At 39.4% G+C, this 24,487-nt stretch overlaps 1 protein-coding gene across 1 annotated transcript in view; it reads right to left on the reverse strand.

Moving 5' to 3' along the window:
- NMNAT2 (nicotinamide nucleotide adenylyltransferase 2) overlaps positions 1-23,467 on the reverse strand; it is a 260,996-nt gene extending 237,529 nt beyond the window's left edge. The window contains exon 1 of the mRNA XM_006887752.1: positions 23,176-23,467. Coding sequence (XP_006887814.1) covers positions 23,176-23,260 — 85 coding nt within the window. The 5' untranslated portion in view covers positions 23,261-23,467. The remainder of the gene's footprint in view (positions 1-23,175) is intronic.
- Positions 23,468-24,487: the final 1,020 nt, after the last annotated feature.

A 24,487-nucleotide genomic window follows, 5' to 3' on the forward strand; every position in this document is an offset into this window, starting at 1 on the left:
TACTAAGAAGCCAGATAATTACAGAATACAGAAACTCTTAGAATCTACCTAGTCTGGGAACCTATAAGGTTTCTTCCTTATTCTAGAAACAGGTGTTATTCCTAATATGTAGCTGGCAACTCCTAAAAATTAAATATGTTCTTTGATCTACAGAGTTCCATAGGACATCTCATATGTAAGGGGGTTTGCCTATAACGATGATGATTTGGCCTACTTAAGCAGCTTAATTCACCAATTTGACCAATTATTTAGAATGTTAGGACAGGTTAGTATCTCTTACTTGGCCCAATTAGATAAATTTTGTTGTTTCTAGTCATTTCTAAGTTGATTAAGAAAAATAAATCATAAATAGAGACAGCACCTGCAAATCTTAGTTCAACAACAGATAAGCTAGGCCACACAATGCTTCATAAAGAGAGCAGATGTAATATTTTATGAAGGTTATGATATGATGCAAAAAGAATAACAGCAATTTGGGGAAATCGAGTCCAACTACTATTATTTCTAAAAGAGGTCATTTTCCCCATCAACAACATCCACAGTATAAAACTGATCTAAGGACAGACATGCCCACCCATGTTCATGCATGTACTTGTATTAATTGCTGGATATGAAACTTGTTGCCAATGACTACAGACTTTAGTCACAGTTGTGGAGTTTACTAAGGAAAGAGGTTCAGGGGTGGGAGAGGCAAAGGATATAACACAATGAAAGTCCAGCAGTCCTAAATCAGATTAATAACAAGGAAAAATTCTTCAATTAGCTCAGACAGCTTCTCAGTTACCAAACAAGTGATAGTCTAGATTCAGTCCAGCAACACAAATGCAAGAAGCTGCTGGCTTCCTCAATCAGCCGGCAAGCAGTCACAAGTCAGCTCTTCCTTTAATCATCCAGCAAGCTTAATCTTTAACTCCTGACTCTGTCTTCAGGTCTCCATCAGGATATGCCTCCCCACAATCTCTTTCTACAGTCTCTCCCTCTTATGCTAGCCTCACAGCTGTTGATGATATAGAAGATGCTGATCTACAGTGAACCATGTGTCGGCAGTTGAAGCAGCTGGAGACTATGCCTACAGAGGAAGCTAAGACAATAGCTAGAAAAGCTATCTTCAAAAATCCTAACATTAGTACTTTTGGGGGGGAAACTGCTGTCTAACTTGACCAGACGGGACCCCTTAAGCTCGAGCAACAGGGAGGACCTGGGCACCTCGAGGGAGATGAAAAGCCACTTCTAGAAGGGAACAACAGGCTTCCTCATTTGTCAAAAGCCCTAACACCACATATGAACACTGAGGATGTAGTCATAAAAGATGACCCAGAATTCTATAAGACTACAAATGAAAGCCCATGTCTAGCATAACAACCTAGAGCTTGTTAAGCCTAAAAGGAAGATTGGTGGGGAGAACAGAGTAGTTGTCTTTAAATAGTCAAAAGATCTTGAAAGTAGACAACAGATTAGATCTGCTCCAAGTATCTCAAGGAAAAGAACTATGGCTAATACATGGAAGTGTTAGGAAGCCAGATGCCAGCCCAATATAAAGAACAATTTTGAAATAGGTAAAGTTTGCCAAGTGCTATTTGGCTCCTTTAGAAAAAAAGGGGGGGGGGTGGGAAATGATGTCTCTGGTCCTGAATAATCTCCAGCAAAGATAGGACAAACACTTACGAAGGTGTGTGAAAGAAAATCTCAGGATTCAATAAATATCTGCATGACTCTTGACATTTCTTTCAAAAGAAAATTCTGTGACTTCTGAAACTGAGAACACAATTGGCAAACCAAATCCTTTGGAGGTGTTTTGTTTGCTTCTCTGAAGCAAAAGAAACTACTTACAAAATTTCACTTCAAAGGCTTCCATGCATAACACCTTTTCCCATGCTGTAAATAAATATGAAGAAAACCTAACTCCTCTACCATCTTCAAACTTAATTTTGCCTTGTTAAAAAACTATTTCTGGATACACCGCACTTCTGACAAAAGCATCCAATGGACAGTATCAAGATTCACCTTCATTCTTGACTCCATATTTTCAAATATGCAAATGATATACTCAATAGATCCCAAACATGACTTGCATTTTCCTACTGTGGATATGTGGGGAGACTATATTCTGGGGTAGAGTTCTACTCTAGGAGCATGAACCTTTCTAGTTTAAGGCATAAGCTGTCACAGTGTTGAAGTCTCTGAGTCACCAGACCTTGTGATAGTATTTGTTCTGTTTTCTGACCCTATCTTACTTGACCGTGTTTTTCTAGTTCCCAAATGCTGTTCTGATTTATTATCTCCTGTTTTGCCTAGTGAGTTCCTGGGTATTACAAAAGGTTAATAATTGAAAGCCCACCAAGAGGTGTTTTGGAGGAAAGATCTGTTCCTCTACTTTTTTTAAAAAAAGTCAGCCATTGAAAATCCTATGGTGCAGAGCAAAAACAACACTTAGGGTTATCATGTGTCAGAATCAACTAGAGGACAACTGGCTTGAATTTTGTCCTGGAGACTATGGGATTCTGAATATGACTAACAGCCATTTGGTAAATATTTACCTTTTCTTCCTCCCATGTACCTGCAGCTCTGTGCTAGGCAAGTTGTCATTCTTTTCCATTCAGTCAGAACTCTCTTCATAGGTGACTGTGCAGCAGGTTTTCAGAGGGTGTACATTGCACAGGAAGAGACTGTCCACCTTTTTGCAATCAGCTAAAGAGAGGAAAAACCTCTAACCAGATGGATTGACACAGTGACTGCAGCAATTGGCTCAAGTGTGTCAAAGATGACGAGGATGGCACAGGACAGGGCAGGATTCAGGCCTGTTGTTCACAGGGTCACTGTGAGTCTTACTTGACTAAACAGTACCTAACAACAACAACAACTCCTACAGAGCAGCTGGTGGATTCAAACCACTTACTCTTGGTTGACAGCATAATTTCTTACCACTAAGCCACTAGAACTCCCTGTAGGCGCCTCACGAGATAAAAGAATCCATATGACTAGGGAAAAGACCCAAGTTTGATAGAGAATATGAAAACCAGACAAAAACAGCCATAACCCAAGGCAGGCTGTGCTAAGCTCTATAAGAGAGGTACAAACCAAGTGTTATCTGAATTCAGAGAGAGGTGAGATGCTACAGAAAAACTAGACGCAACTGCAAGAGCAGTCTGAAAAATCCCGATGCAATGTGTGTGCTTATTTTTTTTAAAAATTCTCAAATATTGTACACAAAGTATTAACTTTAAAAAAAGAGCTATGAATCAGGAATAGGATAAACGTATTTTGGGAAAGCATGCCTAACATTCAACAGCAGAGAAATGCCCAGCATTAGCCAGAGGAGCTAATCAAGGTCCAGTGTAAACCAAAACCCAGAAAATCATCCCCATTGTGAACATGCTCAGTTAGCCAGCCAGCCAGAAAAATTACAATTATGAAACTGAAACTACATTTACCGCTTAAATGAATCTTTTTAGACATTTCATTTTTACTTAAAAATTCATTTTTTTTAAAAAAAAGAGTTCCTCTGAGTAATAGACTTCAACTGCATGTTGCATTTTTTAAACCCGTTAGACTCCTGTGCCATAGAGGGTAAGGCACTGTGTTGCTAACCCAAAGGCAAATGGTTTGGATCTATTAGCCTGTCCCTGGGAGAATATGGGTACTCTCTTCCTATGCTATTTCTAATAGCATAGGAATAACACTGAAAACCTGCTGGAGGGTCAACTATTAGTTGGTTCTGACTTGATGGTAATAAGTTTTAAGGTGGGGGGGGGTTTCTACTAGACACAACCCATCTCATTGAGGGTTTTCCTCTCTTGCGCTGTCCCTCCACCCTCCCAAGCATAATGTCCCTCTCCAAAGACTGGTCTCTCTTTGTAACATGTCTAAAGTATGTCAGATCAAGCTTCAGAATCCTTGCCTCCAAGGAGCAGCCTGGCTTCACCCTCTCCACGGCAAACCTGTTTGTTCTCTTAGCAGCCCATGGTATATTCAATACTCTTGTCCAGTACCACAGCTCAAAGGCATCAATTCTCCTTCCACCGTCTCTAGTCATTATGGAGGTAGATGTGCCAGAGACAATAAGGTTGGCTCAGGATAGAGCAGGGTTCAGAGTAATGTACATAGTCACTGACAACTTGAGTCACTGGCAACTTGACAACACATAAAAACAACACCACCAGACACCGTCTTCATTACAAAAATTGGCAAACTCTTCCTATAAATGCTCAGAAAGTAAATATCCTAAGTTTTGGAAGCCCTGCCATATCTGTCATAGCTACTGAGCTCTGCCATTGTCCTATGAAAATAGTCTTAGATATTAGATATCAGAATGACCATCACTGTGTTCCAATAAATACTTATGAATACTCAAAAATGAATTTTAGAAAACTTTCACATCATAAAATATGTGTCTATTGAATATTTTCCCATTTTTTAAAAGTGCAGAAATCATCTTAGCTTGTAGGTTCACCCAGACAGAGAGAGATCTAGTGGGTAAGGAGCTGCACTGCCAACCCAAAAGCAGGCAGTTCAAATCCACCACCTCCTGTGAAGGAGAAAGATGAGCAATCTCCTCTTGAGTGATTTATAGCCTCTGAAAAGTTCACCGAAGGGTCAGCAAAAAGTCCATTCCAATTCAGCAATAACTCTTTACAGACAAGAAACTCTGGTGGCATAGTCTATAATGTGCTGTCCCACTGTGTACCTCAGGTGGTTGGAATCTACCAGCTGCTCCTCAGCCTTGGAAACCCAATAGAGGGTCTCCTTGAGTCAGAGCTGACCCTACTGACTCAGAAGCAATGAGTTTGAATTTACAGACAAGAAAACTAAGATTCAAGAGATTGTCTTTTCAATCAATGACAACTCAGTTTGCCAGTTTTCATATAAAAATAATTATGCAGGTGACAGGGAAAACACTCAGAACATTTATGTATTTGCTACCAATCATGTTCACAAAATGAGAAAAACATCTATTATCTACAAAATTTGATTCCCTGGGATATTACAAATAAATAATGCTTGTTTGCTGTTGTTTTGTGCCATCAAGTTGCTTGTGAGTCTTAGCAACCCTATGTACAACAGCCCCAAACCCTAATCTATCTTGTAACAACCTTATTGTCTCTGACATACCAACTCTCATTACCTCAGTCACTTAATCAGTGCATCTCATCAAGGATCTTCCTGTCTTGGGCTGTCCCTCTATGCTTCCAAGCATGATGACTGTCTCCAAGGATTGGTCCCTCCTTGCAACATGCTCAAACTATGTCAGATGAAGCTTCAGGATCTTTACCTCCGAAGGAGTAGCTAGGTTTCACCCTCTCCAGGACGAATCTGTTTGTTCTCCTAGCAGTCCATGGTATCTTCAATACTTTTGTCCAGCACCGCAGCTCAAAAGTATCAATTCTCTTTCTGTCATCCCTAGTCATTGTCCAGCTTTCTGACATAAAGAAAGTAATTTCAAAGACTATGTCCTGGATCAGTTGTGTCACAGTCTCCAGACTGACATTGTTGCTCTTCGGTACTTTGGAGAGGTCTCTAACAGCAGACTTTCCCAATGCAAATCATCTTCTAATTTCCTGGCTACTGGTATCAAGAGTGTTGACTGTGGAGTCAAGCGACCTGAAGGTGTGAACAATCTCAATCTCTTCACCATCTATCATGATGCTGTCAATTGGGCCAGTGGTGAGAATCTTTGTTTAAACTGTGGTAAATAATATCGGCTCATGGTACATGAAGCAATTATGGCTCAAATTTAGATGTGCTATATTTTATAGTTTTTCTTCATTTTCATTTATAATGTGGTAATAGGCTCCAAATTTAAAGAAAACCTCACAATTTTTGTCTTATTTTAAAGCTATGGTAGTTCATATGATAAACTATATACTGTTAAATATTTGGAGCTCTGGTGGCCTATTGGCAAGGAGCTGAGCTTCAATCCTGATTTGTTACCAGTATTGTTCACAAAATGAGAAAAAGATCTATTATATACAAACTTTGATCCCCTGAGGCATTACAAATAAATAATGCTTAAACTGTGGTAAATAATATTGGCTCGTGGTACATAAAGCAATTATGACTTAAATTTAGATGTATATTATTTTATTGTTTTTCTTAATTTTAATTTATAATGGGGTGACAGTATCTAAATTTAAACAAAACCCACTATTTTTTGCCTTATTTTATAGCTATGCTAGTTCATATGATAAACTACATACTGTTAAATATTTATCAGTACATTAATATTTCAAACAAAATTGATGTAGTTTAATCTCAGTGCTTCATAGAATGTCTATTCTGCCTCTCTGTGGGTGCCAAGATGAAAGACTGGAAAAATGCTAGAGAATAAAGAGTTAGAAAACCCATCCTCCACTAGCATTTCACTTACTTGAGGCTTTAAAGAATAAGTAATACTTTTAAATGCTATGGAAACCATAGTGCTATAGGAAGAAGAGAAATTCACTTGTTCATGACCTTGAGAAAGATTTAGAGCAAAAAATAAATGTCAAAGGAAAATATCTTCTGTGGTTCTTATTAAAAAAATTAAGTCTAAAGAGGAAAAGATTCAAATATGATTCAAGCCCTACAAACGGAAAGTAAAGTAAGAATCAATTGAGTTCTCCAAATCTGAGCATACTTGAGCAATCAGGGGTCATACAGAAGAGGTCAGGTTAGCATCTGGATAAGAATAACGTTCCACCAGAAAAAGGAGCTGTGGAATTCTACATTGGAAAAAACACACAACCAAAACAGTAACTTTAAAAGGATGCAGTTAACGGCAATTTGGAGATTCCTAGTGAACTGCTGATAAAGGGAATATTGAAAGCTGTGGTGTAAACCTAACCTCTAATATCTGCCCACTGCTCTTCAAGTCTGAAGCCCTTGATACTGTTCCCTCCCAATTTTTTGGCTTTGTCATCTCCTGCTCTTCTCAAACCCATGAATTTATTAATGTGCTATGTGTTGAGGTCCTTCATATATAATCTGTCCTCTGCCCAGAATAACAGTATCCATACTGCTGATTGGATAATTCCTACTTTTGAGATGCAACTCTCACAACTGCCCTGAAGTTTCTCCCATCATCTCCAAAGTAACAACTTCAACCTCTGAGTCCCTTACTTTGCTTCATTTTCACTTCTTAGCATTTACCACCCTCAAGCGTTAAAAATGTTTTACTTACGCTCTGTTTATGCTCTGATAGTTTATTTGCTTATCTTCTTGATAGAGGATGATCTACTTGGGCATAGAAAGAAGTGTTGTCAATTTCTATATCCCTGATGGCTGCCACTCAACACGTATTTATGCAATGCCAACTGAATCCTCTTATGACTCTACCCTTCATGACTGCAAAAAGAATATAAACTTGCAGTAGGTAAATTCAACATTTAATTTAATCATACCTTCAATAAACATCTATTGAAGATCTACTACATTCCAGGGTTGTATTTGCTTGTGCAATAAACACTGATCTTTGTCCCTCAAAGAGTTTACATTCTAGTTAGGGAGACAGACAATAAATACAACAAATAAGTATATAATACATTTTGTCTTCAAAGAGATGGAAAAGATAGTTTCCAATTTCATCTGGAATTGAAAGAGACCCCAAATAAGCAAAACACTACTGAAAACAAGAAACAAGGTAAGAGGCATCACACTCCCTGATCTCAAATCCAACGACACAACCATGGTGGTCAAGACAGCATGGCCTGGTACAGCAACAGAAACATAGATTAGTGGAATTGAATTGAGAGCCCACAAATCAGCTCATCTACCAATAGTCTATTGATTTTTGACAAGAAGATGAAATCAGTTAAGTGGGAAAATGACAGTCTCTTTAACAAATGGTATTGGCAAAAGTAGGAAAACCATCTGCAGGAAACTTAAGGAAGACCTCACACCATATTTAAAAACCAACTCAAGGTGGATCAGGGAGCTAGAAGTAAAACCAAAGACTATAAAATTCATCAATAAAAGACACCCAAGTGTTGAGGACTCTCCTTCATAGGGTCACTATGAGTCGCCTGTGACTCAACAGCACTTAACAACAATAACATCAACAGGAGAGAGAGAGAGAGATCAGCTGGCCCAGTGGACAGAAAGTGATGCTACCAAGCCGAAGGTGATGACTTTTGATCCACAGCCCTTGGGCCTGCCTTTCGTTGTTTTTGTTCAAATATTCCTCTAGGTCGTATAGCCCTGGTGTACAGCGGTAACTTGTGGTTGCCATGAGGCTGAACACTGTAACACTGATGTGTCAAATGCATTAATGGTTGGTTACCCAATGCGGACAGAGAGGTGAGTGGAGCTCCCCGATTAAAACAAGCTTGGAAGGAGGAATGGCATCCACTTCCGTAATAGCTTGCCTCTGGAAACCCTATGAACCTAGAGAAAGGATGAAATTGAGGACTCTACTTCATAGGGTCGCTATGAGTCGCCTGAGACTCAACGGCACTTAACAACAACAACAAAATTCATCAGAGAAAAACTAGAAAGAATTCTAAAATCTCTAATGCACAGCATGAACAGTCTTACACACACAATGAAAAAACTTACAACCAGGAAAGAATAAAATAGATGAACGAGACCTTCTAAAAATCAAATCCCTATGCACATCAAAAAAATCTTCTCCAACAGGGTAAAAAGGAAACCAACAGAAGGGGGGAAATATTTAGCAATCACATATCTGGTAAGGAATTAATATCTAAAATTTATCAAATATCCCAGCATTTAATAAAAAAATATAAGCCACCCAATCACAAAATGGGCATAGGATATGAATAAGCACTTCACCAAAGAAGACATTCAGATGATAAACACATACACAAAGAAATGTTCAATATCCCTCGCTCACTGAGAGATGCAATAAAAACAACTATGAGATATCTTCTCACCCTAGGAACAATACCAAAGTTCAATAGGGCAGCAAATAATAAATGCTGGCAAGGTTGTGGAGAGATTGGAACTCCTATTCATAGCTGGTGGGAACGTAGAATGGTGCCACTATCAAGGCAATCTGGAGATTTCTCAAAAAGTTGGAAATAGAAGTACCATTTGACACAGCATTTCCACTACTGGGAATATACTCTAAAGAAACCAGAGGTCCAACACACATATACACACCCATGTTTACTGCATTATTCACAATAGCAAAGAAATGGAAGCAACCCAAGTACCCATCAACAAATGAATGGGGAGTGGGCAATCAAACGAATGGATAGAAAAACTATAGCACATTCATAGAATGGAATTTTGTATGCAGCACTGAAAAAAATAAACTCAAAATATTACACAACATGGAGGAGCCTAGAGAACATTTTGTTAAATGAAATATCCCAATTACAGAAGGATAAATACTGCATAACACCACTGTTATATAGTAGGACAGACAAGGGAAAGTAGGGGAGAGAATGGGAAAAGGATAGGTAGATAGATGATAGATAGACAGATAGATAGATAGATAGATAGATAGATAGATAGATAGATAGATGATAGATAGATAGATAATGTATACTGCAATAGAACAGATGAGAACCATCTGAAAAGAATGTATGATTAGGCATTATATGTATGTCAACAATCTGAAACAAGGGGTATATTGTAGGGTGGATTGAGGTGGGGGAAGAAAATGTGCAACAATTAATAAAAATATTTAAAGATCAATACACTTTATTAAAAGGTTATAAGACCTAGGGGGAAAGATGCAAGCAAACAAGAATAAATGGTAATGGAAATCTGTTAGAAGTGGTCAAAGCTGTACCACAATTTCAAAGGCATGCAGTTCAATCCACCAGTTATTCTGCTGGAAAAGGATGGACAATCTCCTCCCATGGAATATATTGCCTCTGAAAACCATCTGGAGGGTCAGCTATGAGTCATTTCTGACTCAATGGCCCATAATAACAGTCAATGGGGCTCAAGCCTGCCCAATCGCCTAGAAGCATAGTGTAGCATTTGAGCAAAGACTTATGGGTGGTGAGAGAATCAGATATGGGGTTATGGAGGAAGGTAGTGAGAATAACAAAGTAAACACACAACAATCAATACTCAAGGTCAATGAGTTTGCCTAAAAATGATGTAAGAGAGCGATTGGGGAATGTAGTGGGCACAAAGCACAGTCTTATAGGAAGTGATAGTAGTTAAGAGGGTACTATAATAACTCACATAAAAGATAACAGTAGCTTGTTCAGGGATATAACCAAAAAGCCACTGTCTTTGAATCTGTTCTAATTTATGGCAATCCTCAATCGTGTTTCTGAGGTTATAAATTTTTGTAAGAGTAGACTACCCCTCATTCTCCTGCAGCTGGTAGATTCGACTCTGCACACTTTCACCTAGCAGCATAACATGTAATGTGCTATGCCATCAGAGATCCTTCCAAGGATTTGCTACCGAAAAATCCAAAGCCACTGAGTCAACTCCAGTGCATAGTGAGTGCCATCAGGTAAATCTTCATGGAAGGACACTTAGCTCACCTTTCTCCCACAGAGCAGCTGGTGGATTTGAGTCACTGGCCTTTTTTGCTCAGCAGTCCCACATGTTAGAGATTAGGCAAAATGGGTGGGTTCTAGTTATACTCTGAAGACAGATAAAATAATGATTTGCTGATATATGTGGTATACATGACAGAAACCAATCACTCAAGCTATTTCAAGGCTTTTGGCCTAAGGAATTCTAAGAATTTATAACCACAAGCTTGCAGAAGGACTACACTATCCACTTCCTTATCACCTGATAAATGTTCAGATGATGTCAATATGTAGCAGCATCGCTATTTGTGTTGCGGCAATATGAACACAGGAGAAAGAAGCAAAAAGAGTGTTATTTACCTTTTCTACACTTCAGGGGTTAATCTCTGAGTCTTGCTCCCTTATTGCTCCTTATTACAAGAACTTTCCTAGATAATTCACTTGCCCAGACTAAAAAAAATTATGGAGAGAGTTCTGGTGATACAGTGGTTAAATCATTGGGAGAAAAAATGCACCAGTCTGCTTTCATAAAGATATACAGCCGTGGAAACTGTATGGGACAGTTCTACTCAATCCTACAAGTCAAAATTTGCTTGATGATAAAGGGTTGGATAAAGAGAATTTTGCAATAGGCTTAATGGAAAAGTTTAAAGGTAGTACAATTTAAAGCATGAAAATAGTAGTTATATTATTAAAATAAAAAATTATAGCCTTTAATATGATTCACAGCTCAACATCAAGAAAATAAAAGTCATCCTCACTGGACCAACAGGAAACACCATGATAGATGGAGAAAAAATAAAGTTGTCAACAATTTCATCTTACTTGATGTACAATCAACACTTATGGCAGCAGCAGTCAAGAAATCAAGACATAAAAAAAAAGAAATCAAGACATGTTATATTGAGGAAATCTGCTGTCAAGAACCTCTCCAAAGTGCTAAAGAGCAATGATATCAATAAATGATATTTAAAAACTAAAGTGCACTTGCTCCAAGCCATGGTCTTTTAAATTCATTCCTATGCATGTGAAAGTTGGACAATGAAAATGATGACAGAAGAAGAATCAATGCCTTTGAGCTGTGGTGTTGGAGAAGAGTACTGAAGACTCCATAGAATGACAAAAGAACAAACAAGTCTTAGAGGAAGCACAACCAAGGTGTTGTACTTAGAGGCAAAGATGGTAAAATTCCATTTCACATACTTTGGGCATGTTGCCAGAAGAGGTCAGTATTTGGAAAAAGACATCATGCTGAGTAGGTAGAGGTTCAGAGAAAGAGAGGGAGGCCCTCAGCAAAATGGATTGACACAGTGACTGTAACAACGGGCTCAAATGTTTCAGAGATCATCAAGATGGTGAAGGCAGAGTTAAGTTTACAATTCATTGTTCGTAGGGTTGCTGTAAGTCTTAGTCAACTCAACAGTGCATAACAGCATTATTAAGAGGGGGAGCATTGGTGGTGTAGTCCATAGAGAGTTGTGCTGTTAACCCTCTCTGCTTGTTCAAATCCATGAGAAGCATTTTGGGAGAAAGATGGGAAATTTCAGACCCATACAAGATACAGCCTCAGAAACTCAGTGGAGGGTTAGCTATGAGGTGGTTCTAACTTGATGGTAAAGTGTTAAAGAGTGTATTATCAAGATGATAATGGATTATAAGATGATGATGCTGGTTGTGGTTGTAATACTTGACTTTGCTGCAGAGCTTAAATACTTCTGAGACTACCTGCCAAACTGTATCCAAAAAAAAAGCAAATACATTTCATACAATGGAAAGCTTATAATTGGAACATCCGTAACAAGAGAAAGCTTCTTCCATGCACACCGAGTTACATTTATATGTAGTAAAAGATGGAACACATCCATAAATAAGTTATATAATAATCTCTAAGAAGGAGCCCTGGTGGTGCAGTGGTTGAGGCGTTTGCTAACCAAAAAGTCAGCATTTTAAAGCCACCAGCCACATTCTGAGACAAAGATGTGGCAATCTGCATAAAAGATGTATGGCTTTGGAAACTCAATGGACAGTTTGATTTGTCCTGTAGAGTCGCTATGAGTTAAATCAACTTGATGTTAGTGAGTTTGATTTTGAATTTGGCTCTAATTTTTTATAAAATGCATGTGTATATGCCAGGCCTTAGTCTGTTACATAAAATCTTGAGTTTTAAATGCCCTTAAACCAAATTTTTCGCACTAAATATTGTAAGAAAGAACTAGTATTTAAAAAATGTAATACATTCCTTTGTGTCCTTAGGATATTTATAGGCAAATTATGATGACTTGAAAATGCTTCTAAAAATGAAGAACTTAAGGGAGTTCTGGGGGCCTAGTGGCAAGAAGCTGCAAGGCAATCCCAAAGGCGAATGGTTTGAATCCACCAGAGGATCTACTGGAGAAGGAGGGGCAATCTCCTCCTGTACCAATCAGATCCAATTTGATGGTACACACACACACAAAAATAATAAAAATAAATTTTTTAAAAAAAAATGAAGAACTTTGCTAGAAAGTACGTATTTCACAAGATCTTTAAAGATTGATTAAACAATCACCACTCTATTAGTCGCTAGGAATTTTTTCAAAATTGTTTTCTTTATTTCCTAGCCATGCATAGTCTACTTTAAAAACTGTTGCTGTTGTATGCCATGGAGTTGGAACTGACTCATAGCCAACCATCCAGTGGGTTTTCAGAGGCAGTAAATCACAGGAAAAAGATTGCCCATCTTTCAAGGAGTAGCTGGTGGATTTTAACTTTGTGTCTTTGGGGTTGTCTTACAGCTCTTTATCAATAGGCCATCAGAACTCTCTAATATTGTTGTTGTTATGTGCCCTCGACTCAATAGTGACCCTATACACAAGAGCTCAGAACGCTACCCTATCCTGAACCATTCTCACTGTCTCTGACACATCTGTACTCATTAGACCTGTCACTGAATCAATCTTATCCAGGGTTTTCCTCTCCTATTATGTCCTTCCACCCTTCCAAGCATGATGGCCTTCTCTAAGGACTGGACCTGGGGGCAACATACCCAAAACATGTGAGACAGAGCTTCAAAATCCTCTCCAGGACATACCTCTTTGCTCTCTTAGCAGTCCATGGTATGCTCAACACTCTTCTCCAGCACCACAATACAAGGCATTGATTCTTCTTCTGTTATCCCTAGTAATTTTCCAGCTCTCTGATGCATAGCAAGTAATTCCGAAGACCATGGCCTGGATCAGGCACACCTTAGACTCTAAACTGACATCCTTGCTCTTCAAAACTCTGGAGATGTATCTAATAGGAGATTTTTCCAATGCAATTCATCTTTTAATTTGCTGACTGCTAGGGCAAAAGGCAAAGAGTGCTTTTGAAAAGAAAATTAACAGAAAATATATAGCGCCCATCTAATTTTGCATTTTCTTCCTATATCTGTGAAGCTCCATACTTTATGCTATTCACATTACTTGTTTTGATGTTGGATATTTGTGTTCAAATTTTTCTCTGATAGTAATAAAATTTCAACAACTATTCCTACCAAGAAACAACTCTGATTATTTCTGAAAAAAAAAAGGTTCATGAGCTTCTTAATCCTGTAAGTTCTAACCATGGAGAAAAGGATCAAATAAAGCAAAAAGGTAGAGGAGAAATGAAAAATAAATATTCCTGCTTTCAAGGCAAAATATCAATTTTCTGATTGGTCATCATGCTAGAGAAGGTGGAGGAACAGAGAAAGAGAGGAAGACCTTCAACAAGATGGGTAAACACAGTGACTTAACAATGGGCTTAAGCATATCAAAGATCACTAAAGATGACCCAGGATAGAGCAAAGTTCAGATTTCTTGTTCATAGGGCTGCTGTGAGTCACATAGCTTGACAGCACCTAACAATATTAACTTGATTACACTCTATTTTTTTTTGTTTAAGGTTCTAGATGGAATATTCGCCTCATGATTTTAACTCTAAGGTTCAAGTAAGTCAAACAACAGGTGAAAGTAAATCAAGCCACCTGTTGGTGTGAACAAAAATGCCTACATTTCCTTTTCAATCCATTCTTCTGAAGTTAATAGCAGACATAACTCCTATTATTGAAACAACTATAGATGATTTTTGAGTTTCCATTAGTAGACCTTGATTTTTAGCACTGAGTAAGGACCCTTGCCAGCATAAATGTTTGATAATTTCCACATTCAGTTCCCTTCTTGGGAATGGGAACAAATATGGACCTCTTCCAATCCACTGGTCTGACAGCTGCCCTCCAAATTTCCAGGCATAGACTGGTAAGTGTATCCAAGGATGCATCTATTAAATGAAACAAGTCAATTGCTATCTCTTTGATTCCTGGGGCCTTATTTTTTTTGCCAGTACCTTCAATACAGCTTCCATTTACTCCTTCATTACCATTAACTACTGATCATATGGGACTTTGTGAAACTTTTCGGGGTCAATCAGTTCTTTCTGGTACAGTGACTCTGTGTATTCCCTCCATCTTCTTTTGATGCTTTCTGAGTCATTCAATATATTGCCCATATCACCTTTCAGTATTGTGATTCAAGGCTTAAATTTGTTTTTCAGTTCTCTCAGCTTGAAAAATGCAGAGCAAGTTCTTCCTTTTTTATTCACCAACTCCAGCTCTCTGCACATTATAATACTTTTCTTTATTCTCTCTAGTTGGCCTTTGAAATCTTCTTATTCAGTTTTTTTTACTTCAGTATGTTTTCCTTTTGATTTAGCTTTTCAACACTCCAGTGCAAACTTTAGAGTCTCTTCTGACATCCATTTCTACTTTTCCCTTCTTCTCCATTTTTGTAATGACCTTTTGCTTTCTTCATCCTTGATGCCATCCTATAACTCATCTGGTCATCTGTCATTGGTGTTCAATGATCATCTGGTCATTGATGTTCAATTGATAACTATTGTTCAATGCCTCAAACCTACTCCCAAGATAATCTTGAAATTCAGATAAGATTGATTCCAGATCATAACTTGATCCTGTGGACTTATTTTCTTTTTCTTCAGCTTCAGTTGGAACAATTAACACCCTTGGTTCCAGCAGCAAGAAATAAAGAGACACATTGCACTAAGAAAATCTGCAGTTAGGGATCTCTTCAAATTATTGAGGAGTAATGATGTCAGTTTGAGGACTAAGGTATGTGTCTGATTCAGGCCATAGTCTTTCCAATCACTTATTTTGCATCTGAGTGCTGGACAATGAATAAGGATGACTGAAGAAGAATTGATGCCTTTGAGCTGCAGTGTTAGAGAAGAGCACTGACCATCCCATGGGCGGCCAAAAGAACAAACTGGCATGTCTTGGAGAGAGTGCAGCTGGAGTGCTCTTTGGAGGCAAGAATGATGAGGTTTTGCCTCAAATACTTTGGGTACATTGCTAGAAGGAGCTATTCCTTGAAGAGAGATATGATGCTAGGAAGTGTGGAGGGTTGGCGAAGGAGAGGAAGACCCTCAACCAGGTGGACTGACATGGTGACTATCCCAATGGGCTTTTGTGTGTTAGGAAGTGTGAGGATGGCACAGAATGGAACAGGGTTCAAATATTTTGTTCATAGGGTCACTATGAGTTGTACTCGACTTAATGTCGCCTAACAATAACAATCATAAATGTATCAAATAACACATTGAGTGTATTACCATAGCCATCATCATAGTGACAAGCAAGTTATAACATGTTCTTATGAACTATATTGACTGTTCCCAATTTCACAGCATCAATATTAAAAATTAATCACCTTTAGGATTTTTCTTTTTCTCTCTTTTCACTGGGAAAAACTCACAAAAACATTTTTATATTTTTTGTGACATGTTAATTAATTTTAATACTTTTCTAATATGATTTTTTTAATAATCTAAATAAGAATTTTCATTATTCCAGTTTTTATAACTCATTTTAAGCCTTCCTTTCAATGTCCCTGTGGGCAAAGAGCCTTTGACTTTAGGTATTACTTTTTTTGTATCAGTGCTTTGGTTCAAACACATATTTGAACCCTGGTGGCACAGTGGTTTCAATGTTGGCCCACTAACTGAAAAGTTTCCATCTGAAACCACCAGCCACTCTGCAGAAGAAACATGAGTCAGTCTCTTCTTCCCAAAGAGATTTCCAACCCCAGAAACGTGAGTAGAGGTATGATTTTTCACCTTCCAATCAGAATCAAACCTACTTCTCTTCCTTCTCCATCACCCACCCAATCACCAAATCACATCTCTTTTTCCTTCTAAATAATTTTCAAATATTGCATCCCAAATGCTACCACTCTGGGCTAAGTAATTATTTTCTCTGGCTTGAACTCTGTATTGCTGAAATATGTACCTAATTGGTACATCTCACTTGAATGCTTGCATCTTAGCCGTTCTCTGATCTATATTCAGAATTCAATTAATGAATAATTTTAAAATATAATTATGTCCACTTTTTAAAAATAAAATGTTCTCATTATCACCGATATAAATCCTTCAATATGACTTAAGTCTTCATTATTGATTAGAATTCTACCTACCTCTCCAGTCTTATCTTTCATCTCTGTCCTCCTTAAGCTATCCAAACCTATCCTTTGTATCACAATCAAATCGAAGATTTGCACATGGAAGATTCTGTTACCTTATAATAAGATTCTATTCATATTTTTTTAAATTTTTTCAACAATTCTTACACAGAGACTATTAAGTGCTCAAATGTAAAACAAAACTCACAGCCCTCAAGTAAATTCTGACTTATAGTGAGCCACCATCAGATTTCTGAGGCTGTAAAAGACAATAAGAGGAGACGGTCCATCTTTCTCTCTCAGAGTCACCACTAGATTTGAACCCCCACCAGAGATACATGACCTTTGGATTAATAGCACAGTTCAAAAGGGAACACACCACTGGCACTTCCACTATTAAATGCTAGTTATGGGAAATGAAGGTATTCCTCAACTTACAATAGGGTATTCCTCAACTTACAAGAGGAACTGGTGGATTTGAACCACGTGCCTTTGGCTGCCAGAAAAACTTCTTCACATAAGCCCACCAGTGAGTGCTCCCTTTGCCTTTCAGAATAAGATAAAAATAAAATAGTAATGTGAGGGTATAAAGCATTAAACTGGGGATAACAACTTCTTGTACATAGGTATTCCAGATATAGTGAACAGACTCTTGATTTGGGGCAGTTCTCTATATAGTAGGTATGTTTGTAATATGCCACTGCAACTATTCTAAATCACAGCAACCACACACAAGAGAGTAAAAGAACAGCCCCAGAGAGTTTTCTAGGCTGTAGGCTTCATGGAAGATACCTTGATCATGATATGCCTTAATGATGCTAACCAAAAGATTGGTGGTTTGAATCCATCAGTAACTTTTGGGAGAAAGATAGGCAGTCTGTTCCTATGGAGAGTTATAGCTTTAGAAATACAAATATATTAGCTACTAAATATACTCCTACATAGATACTCAGGACCAAGAATCAATCTGAACTATTCTTTCAGTCTTAATTTCAATTTTAATTGATCTTTCATCTTTACATATTATTTACATAATAGATGAAGTCAATAAACTCATCTATAACAGTTAAATCCAGAGGTAAACAACAATAATGAAGTTAAAAATATATAGTCTACAAGAGCTGGAATCCACTCAGCAGTAGGTTTAGATTTTGGTTTTAGTCTTTCTCTGAGCAGATTACTAGATCTTTTTCTGATAGAGATGGTTAGTGGATTCAAACAGTCATCCTTCTGATTAGGAGCCAAGTGCTTAATCATTGCACTACCAAAACTTCTTCTATTTATTAATAGGAGCTCAAATTTACTTCTAATGATTTGTGGCTATAACAAGTGTTATATTTCTAACTCTCCAACAAATAATGAGCTCTCTTCATTACTTTTTAAGAGAAATAGAATAGAATGACTTTTCCAGAAGATACAATTGTTATAAGCAAAAAATATTTTTATGCAAAAAAAATTTAAAAATTTTTTTAATCATTATATGGTAGGATATGTTTCTGTTGTGATCAAATTCTCTATTTTCTAGGGGCAAACTAAAGCTGTTCATTTCATTCTTACCTTAATTAATTCTTAAACTTACTATTTGATTTCACAGTGGCTGGTTTATTGGAAAATAATAATAGCAATTTAAATGCAAGGGATGTTATATTCAAGGACAATCTCTATGTACTTACAAACTCAGAACTTATATGCTGAAAATCAAAAATACCTAGATTTACATTATCTATTTATGTAATAAGGCAGAACTACGAAGCGCAATATCATTGGTTTGTGGGTTTACTTTCCAAAAATTTTCAAGCATCTTAGAATATATTTCAGCTACACTTGAGTATTGAGTATATAGGTGTCAAGCATCTCCTAGAGACCCAAATAGGAATAGAATCAACTACTTTTACAAAGTAAAGGAAAAGTTCACTATTAAATGCTTTACAAAAAAGTTATACAGCAAACAAAAAATGCTGGCAAGGCTGTGGAGAAACTAGAACATCATTCACTGTTTGTTGTTGTTGTTGTTTGCCATCGAGTTGCTTGCATCTATGTACAAGAGCCCTGAACACCGTTCTATCCTTTGCCAACCTAATCATCTCATATGCACTCATTCCCACCACTCCACTCACAGAATCGATCCATCTCATCGAGGGTCTTCCACTCTGCCAAACATGATGCCCCTCTCCAAGGACCAGTCCCTCCTTGCAACATGCCCAAAGTATGTCAGACGAAGCTTCAGAATCCTTGACTCCAAGGAGCATTCAGGCTTCACCCTCTCCAGGACAAACCTGTTTGTTCTCCTAGCAGTCCATGGTATATCCAACACTCTTCTCCAGCACAACAGCTCAAAGGTATCAATTCTCTTTATATCATCCCCATTCATTGTCCAGCTATCTGATGCATAGCATGTAATTGCAAAGACTATAGCCCGGATCAGGCGCACCTTAGTCTCCAGCCTAATGTTGTTGTTCTTCAGTACTCTTAACAGGTCCCTCACAGCTGACTTCCCCAATGTAATTCGTCTCTTGATTTCCTGGCTACTGTTACCAAGAGTGTAGACTGTGGAGCAGGAGTGTAAAATAGTGCAACCACTATGGAAGGCAGTATGGCACTTTCTCATAAAGTTGGAAATAGAAATATCATTTGACCCAGCAATTTCACTATTGGGAATATACCCTAAAGAAACCATAACTGCTACCCAAGCAAATATATGCACACCTATGTTAATTGATGCTTTGTTCACAATAGCAAAGAGTTGGAAACAACCCAAGTGCCCATCAACAAACGAATGGATAGAGAAGTGGTGGTATATTTACACAATGGAATACTATGCTGCTTGGAAAAACAATGAACTCATGAAATATTATACAAAATGGGTGATGCTGGAGGACATTATGCTGAGTGAAATATCTCAAGTCACAAAGGACAAATACTGCATAATGCCACTGTTGTAAAACGGGACTGACATCAGGGTTGAGGGGAGATTGAGAAAGAAGGGATAAATAATGTATACTGCATTGAAACAGATGAGGGAGAGAACTGCTTAAAAGGAATATATGATTAGATATTATTATCAAGGCAGGGGTACAGAACAAAGGCTGCATAGAGAAGTGGACTTGGGGGAGGGATTGTGTAACAATGAAAGAATTTTTCTTTTCCTTTTCAAAGAGAAGAGCAAACTGGGTAGGGGAAGGGTGGGCAGGGAGAAAAGTGCAACAGTGAATGAATGGAAATCCAAAGTCTCTCTAAACTTTGATTAAAATTAATAATTTTTAAAAAAAGAAAAAATTATACAAGTGCTGCTTTTCAAAGAAGAGCAGTGAGTCTTCAGTTTTGAATGCCAATTATCTTTCATTTACAGTCTTTTTATTTTTTTTAATGTAGTGATTAATCAGATTTAAAATACAGGAGCTCTACTAACAATATTTTATTTCAAAGTTCTATTTGGAATTATGTTTTATCATTATTAGTTTCAGGACACTCAAAAATGTTTGATAATTTTCACATTTGTTATTTCTATATTGTTGGGAAGAAAACTTATAAGCCATTAAAAGGAAGAAATATGGATAACTGGCTCTTATAACTGATTGCTCGGGAAATGAGTACAAGTTCTTAAGGAAATGCCTATTTAGGGATCTCACTTATTTGATGACCAATTTCATTCTAACCTGTTAGTCTTTAATTTGAAGGAAAATTTGAAGGAAATAGAGTGTTCATGGAATTATGCAATCAGAAGGTTTGTAAGCACATCCTCCTTCTGGTACAGAGCAAAAGGCTCCTGTAAGGGCAATCAGAAATGCAAGGTTCAGGCCCTGACTCTGCCACCCACTCTCCATGTGATTTCAGGAAAAAGTCACTGTACTTCTGTACAGCACAGACAAAGGGGCTTTCCTGTTAGGATTGTTACTAGAATTAATTGGAATAATGTATTAAAAGACTTAGAAACTATAAAAATAAATGTAAAAATGTATCAGAAGCGCAAGGATTCACATAAGATTTTCTATAAAATCATTTACTAAATACATTGTGCTCCTGTTCTTTTCTTTTTTTATGCATTTGTGCTAAATCCTTCATTAGGTTGTAAGCTCCTTACAGACATAGTGCACACACCATATCCTCTTTCTGTGTCACTCCCTGGATTATGCTTAACACTCAGAAAACTCTGTTGACAGATTTTCTCCCTTGGTTTTCAGTTCCAACACCCAGCAAAGAGTCACTGATGTTAAAAAAAAAGTCTTCTTTACATCTATCCTATTCTTGAACTCTCCTGCTGCAATCTACATTTATTTCTAGATAAATTTTGTTCTCAGTCTTGATGAAAAGTGACTAGTCAGTATCTACTGAGGAAAAAAGCCTTTTCAACGATACAAAACTCTGTTCAGCTGCAGGACAGAGTCCTTGGTTCAAACGATAATTCTGTCCTTTTTCAATCCAATTCATTTCAGTCCAGAATTAGTTACACTCTTGGTCCCAGAAAGGAAGAAGTACCTAGGGGCTCACTAAAGGTTCCTAGAGCCAAGGAGGTCCAAAGTAAAGTCTATCTTTGCTTGGTTAGGGAGGAGAAATGAAGGGTATCAACATTAAATGGCTAGAAAATAGCATGGAAATGAGAAATCAGAGTAACAATGAAGACAACAGAACCAGGGGAAAGTGAAAGTGGAGGGCAGATGCTTCTCTAGAAGACTAGGAAGATGCTCTGATCCACCCAGACGCTTGAACTAACGTCTTTATTTACTAGGCAAGTCAGCGTTAGCTCCTAATAAAATATATTTAAAAGCTGATGTAATGATGAGGAAGGGAAATCACTCTTCCAGGACCCTGGAAACATCCACCTGAGCTCTTTGCTCAAAGTGGTTCTGAGGTATTTTTATAAGCAGACCCTTTCAGGCACCATAGATTTGCTACTACATGGTAAATTATTCGCCATTACAAGTGGCTTTCTTTTAACGACTCTTGGAGAACTCTAGTATAATCTTCAAGGCTAACGGTAAACACGTGTGTCCTCAGCCAGCTCCCTTGCGCCCTGAGTTTCAGCACCGCCGACTCTGGATAGCGCCTCGCTGGCTTGTCAGCTTGAGGGCCTCAGACCAGTTCCCAAACAAACATACAGCTCATTTGACCTCTCATCCTTTTTCCCCATCAGTCTCAGGGGGGAAAAGCGACCGCTAACTTCTAAACCTTTCTCGGTTCTGGCTTCTAAAGTGACCTCCATCTCTCTCTTGGGGTCTAAACGCGCATGCCCCCGCAACCCAGAACAACAAGGAAGCTGCATAGTTTTGCCTATCCCTGACGCGAATTAGACAGGCACAGACCACCTTTCCTCCAGGCACCGGATCCCAAAGGAGCAGTCAGAAACCGGCTCGCTCCCTTCCACGCCCCAAAGCCTTCAAGAAACAAATGCACGGTGCTGCACGCGCCCCACTTCCCACTCCGATCACACACACACACACACACACACACACACACACACTCATACACACACTCGCACGCAGCAAGCTCGCCCGGTGCCATCGCCGCCCAGGGCAGAGACTCAGCCAACTTGGGCCCCATCCATCAACACCAGCTCGTGAAAGGGCCGCCCGCAGCGAAAGCCCCGCCCCTTCCCTTCCTGGGCAGCAGCTCCCAGGTTACCCCCTAGTCAAATCCAAGTGGCCAGTGGCCCCCTCCCCAAAATCACCTCGCGCCGGCAACACCCGCTCCACAATCCTCAAACATGCGCACCTGGGCAGCCCTGAACCATCAGGCCAAACCCTAAATGAATCTCTTTGAAGCCCTAGCTCCAGTTACTGATGTGTTGTGAGCAAGTATGTGTGTGTGTCTCCGAGGCAAATACATCATTTAACTCCTTCGAGCTTTCCACCCATCCTAAACAAACAGCACGTTACCAGCAGCCTCCCTCCTCCCTTCGCGGTGCCCCAACCTCTGCTCCCACGCAGGTCCCCTCCTGCTAAGTGCGCACCGCCAAGCCACCGCACCCCAGCTCCTGACCCTCGAACGTCCACCCAGCCCTCACCTTCGAGCCCCTCCCCACCGCCCACCTCTGGCCCCCAGCGAGCCAGGTCTGGCCCGCGCAAGTGACGGGTCAGAAACGCAGTCTGCGTCCCTCGCCGGAACCACGAAGAGAGGCGCTGGCTCCGCAGCAGCCCGATCAGCCGGGGCACCCCTCTGGAGGGGCATCAGCCTTCTTGTTCGATCGATCGCCCAGGAGAACACAGGTGCCGGGGCTAGGAAAGCAGCGGAAGCAGGCTCCGGGGGTGGGCGGGAGGACTCACCGAACATCTGAATGTGCCCTTTGGTGATGGGATTGAAGCTGCCGCAGGCCAGCAAGATAACGTGGGTCTTGGTGGTCTCGGTCATGGTGCGTGTGGGCCCCTCCAGCTGGTCCCGGGGTCTCCTCTCCTCTTTTTTGTGTGCTGTGTCTGCAGAGGGAGAAAGGAAGGCGAGGCTCCGCGGTGGATGCTGTGGACTCCAAGGAGCCGCTCCAGACGCAAACCGCGTCACTCCCCGCCTACCCTTAACGCTTGCAGCCCCGGCAAGATCCGAGGAGGCTTGCTTTTGTATTGCTGTGCTCTGTGTTTATTTACCTTTTTGTTCTAGCTTTTTTTCGCGTCTCAAATCCTGGTTCTCTACTTAACTCTCTCTCGCCCCCATCCCACTTCACACCACCCTCCTCTCTTCCTTAGTGTTTATCTACAATGTAAGAAGTGATACCCAAGCCCAGAACCATGAACATTGTAACATGAAGTGAGCTCTTGCTTCTGTAGGATCCCATTTCTTTCTTCACTTTTAATATTTTTCTGCTCCCCCATCTACTTCTCCTAACAATTTCAAGCCCACAAAAAGTTCGTTTTCTTTCTAAATATTACATATTAATTGAGAAATTGTTCATTCCAATAGCATTCAACTCTTTATCTCTCTGCCCCCCCCCTTCTCTTGTTAATGTCAAACTATTCAAGTGGTTCAGATCTTGACCAAGGAGTTGCTGAGAGATAGGGGAACCTGAATCATTGCTTTGTCTAGTGGATTTTTGTTGTTCTTGCTGTAGTGAATTGAGATAATGGAATCGGGTGGAGAGAAGTTAGATTGAACAAAATTATGAAATCTATTTTAGAAAACCCTTAAGGGGCTTCAAGCCCCAAAGAGAGAGGGGAGTGGAGGCTGCCATGTTCTTTCTGGTTGGCTCCTCCAGGGTTTCTGTGACTTCTAGCTACCAGAGCTTAGTGAGGTCCCCATGTGTGCGCAGGTATTATGGCAAGCTTTTGGAGTCGGGTGCTTTTTCAGGCTTGTGTTTGACGTGCAGGACTGTTCTGCCCCCCAGGAGTGAGGCCCTCCAGACTTGGCTTAGGGTGCAGGAAGGGGCTTCAAGCCCCAAAGGCATCCACTTCCAAAATGGCTTGCCTCTGGAACAATGCTCAGGCCTTTCCTTCATAGCGTGGCTATGAGTCGTCTACAGCACCAAACAACAATAACCATGAAGACAGAGAGAGAGCTACGTTGACCTAGTGGACAGAAAGTTATGCTACCAAGCTGAAGGTGGGTGATTTTAATCTGCGGCCCTCAGGCCAGGTTAAATTGTTTTCCTGT

This window comes from Elephantulus edwardii, unplaced genomic scaffold (assembly GCF_000299155.1).
Source record: "Elephantulus edwardii isolate Elephantulus edwardi_28Jun2011 unplaced genomic scaffold, EleEdw1.0 scaffold00061, whole genome shotgun sequence".
Taxonomy (NCBI): Eukaryota; Metazoa; Chordata; class Mammalia; order Macroscelidea; family Macroscelididae; genus Elephantulus; species Elephantulus edwardii.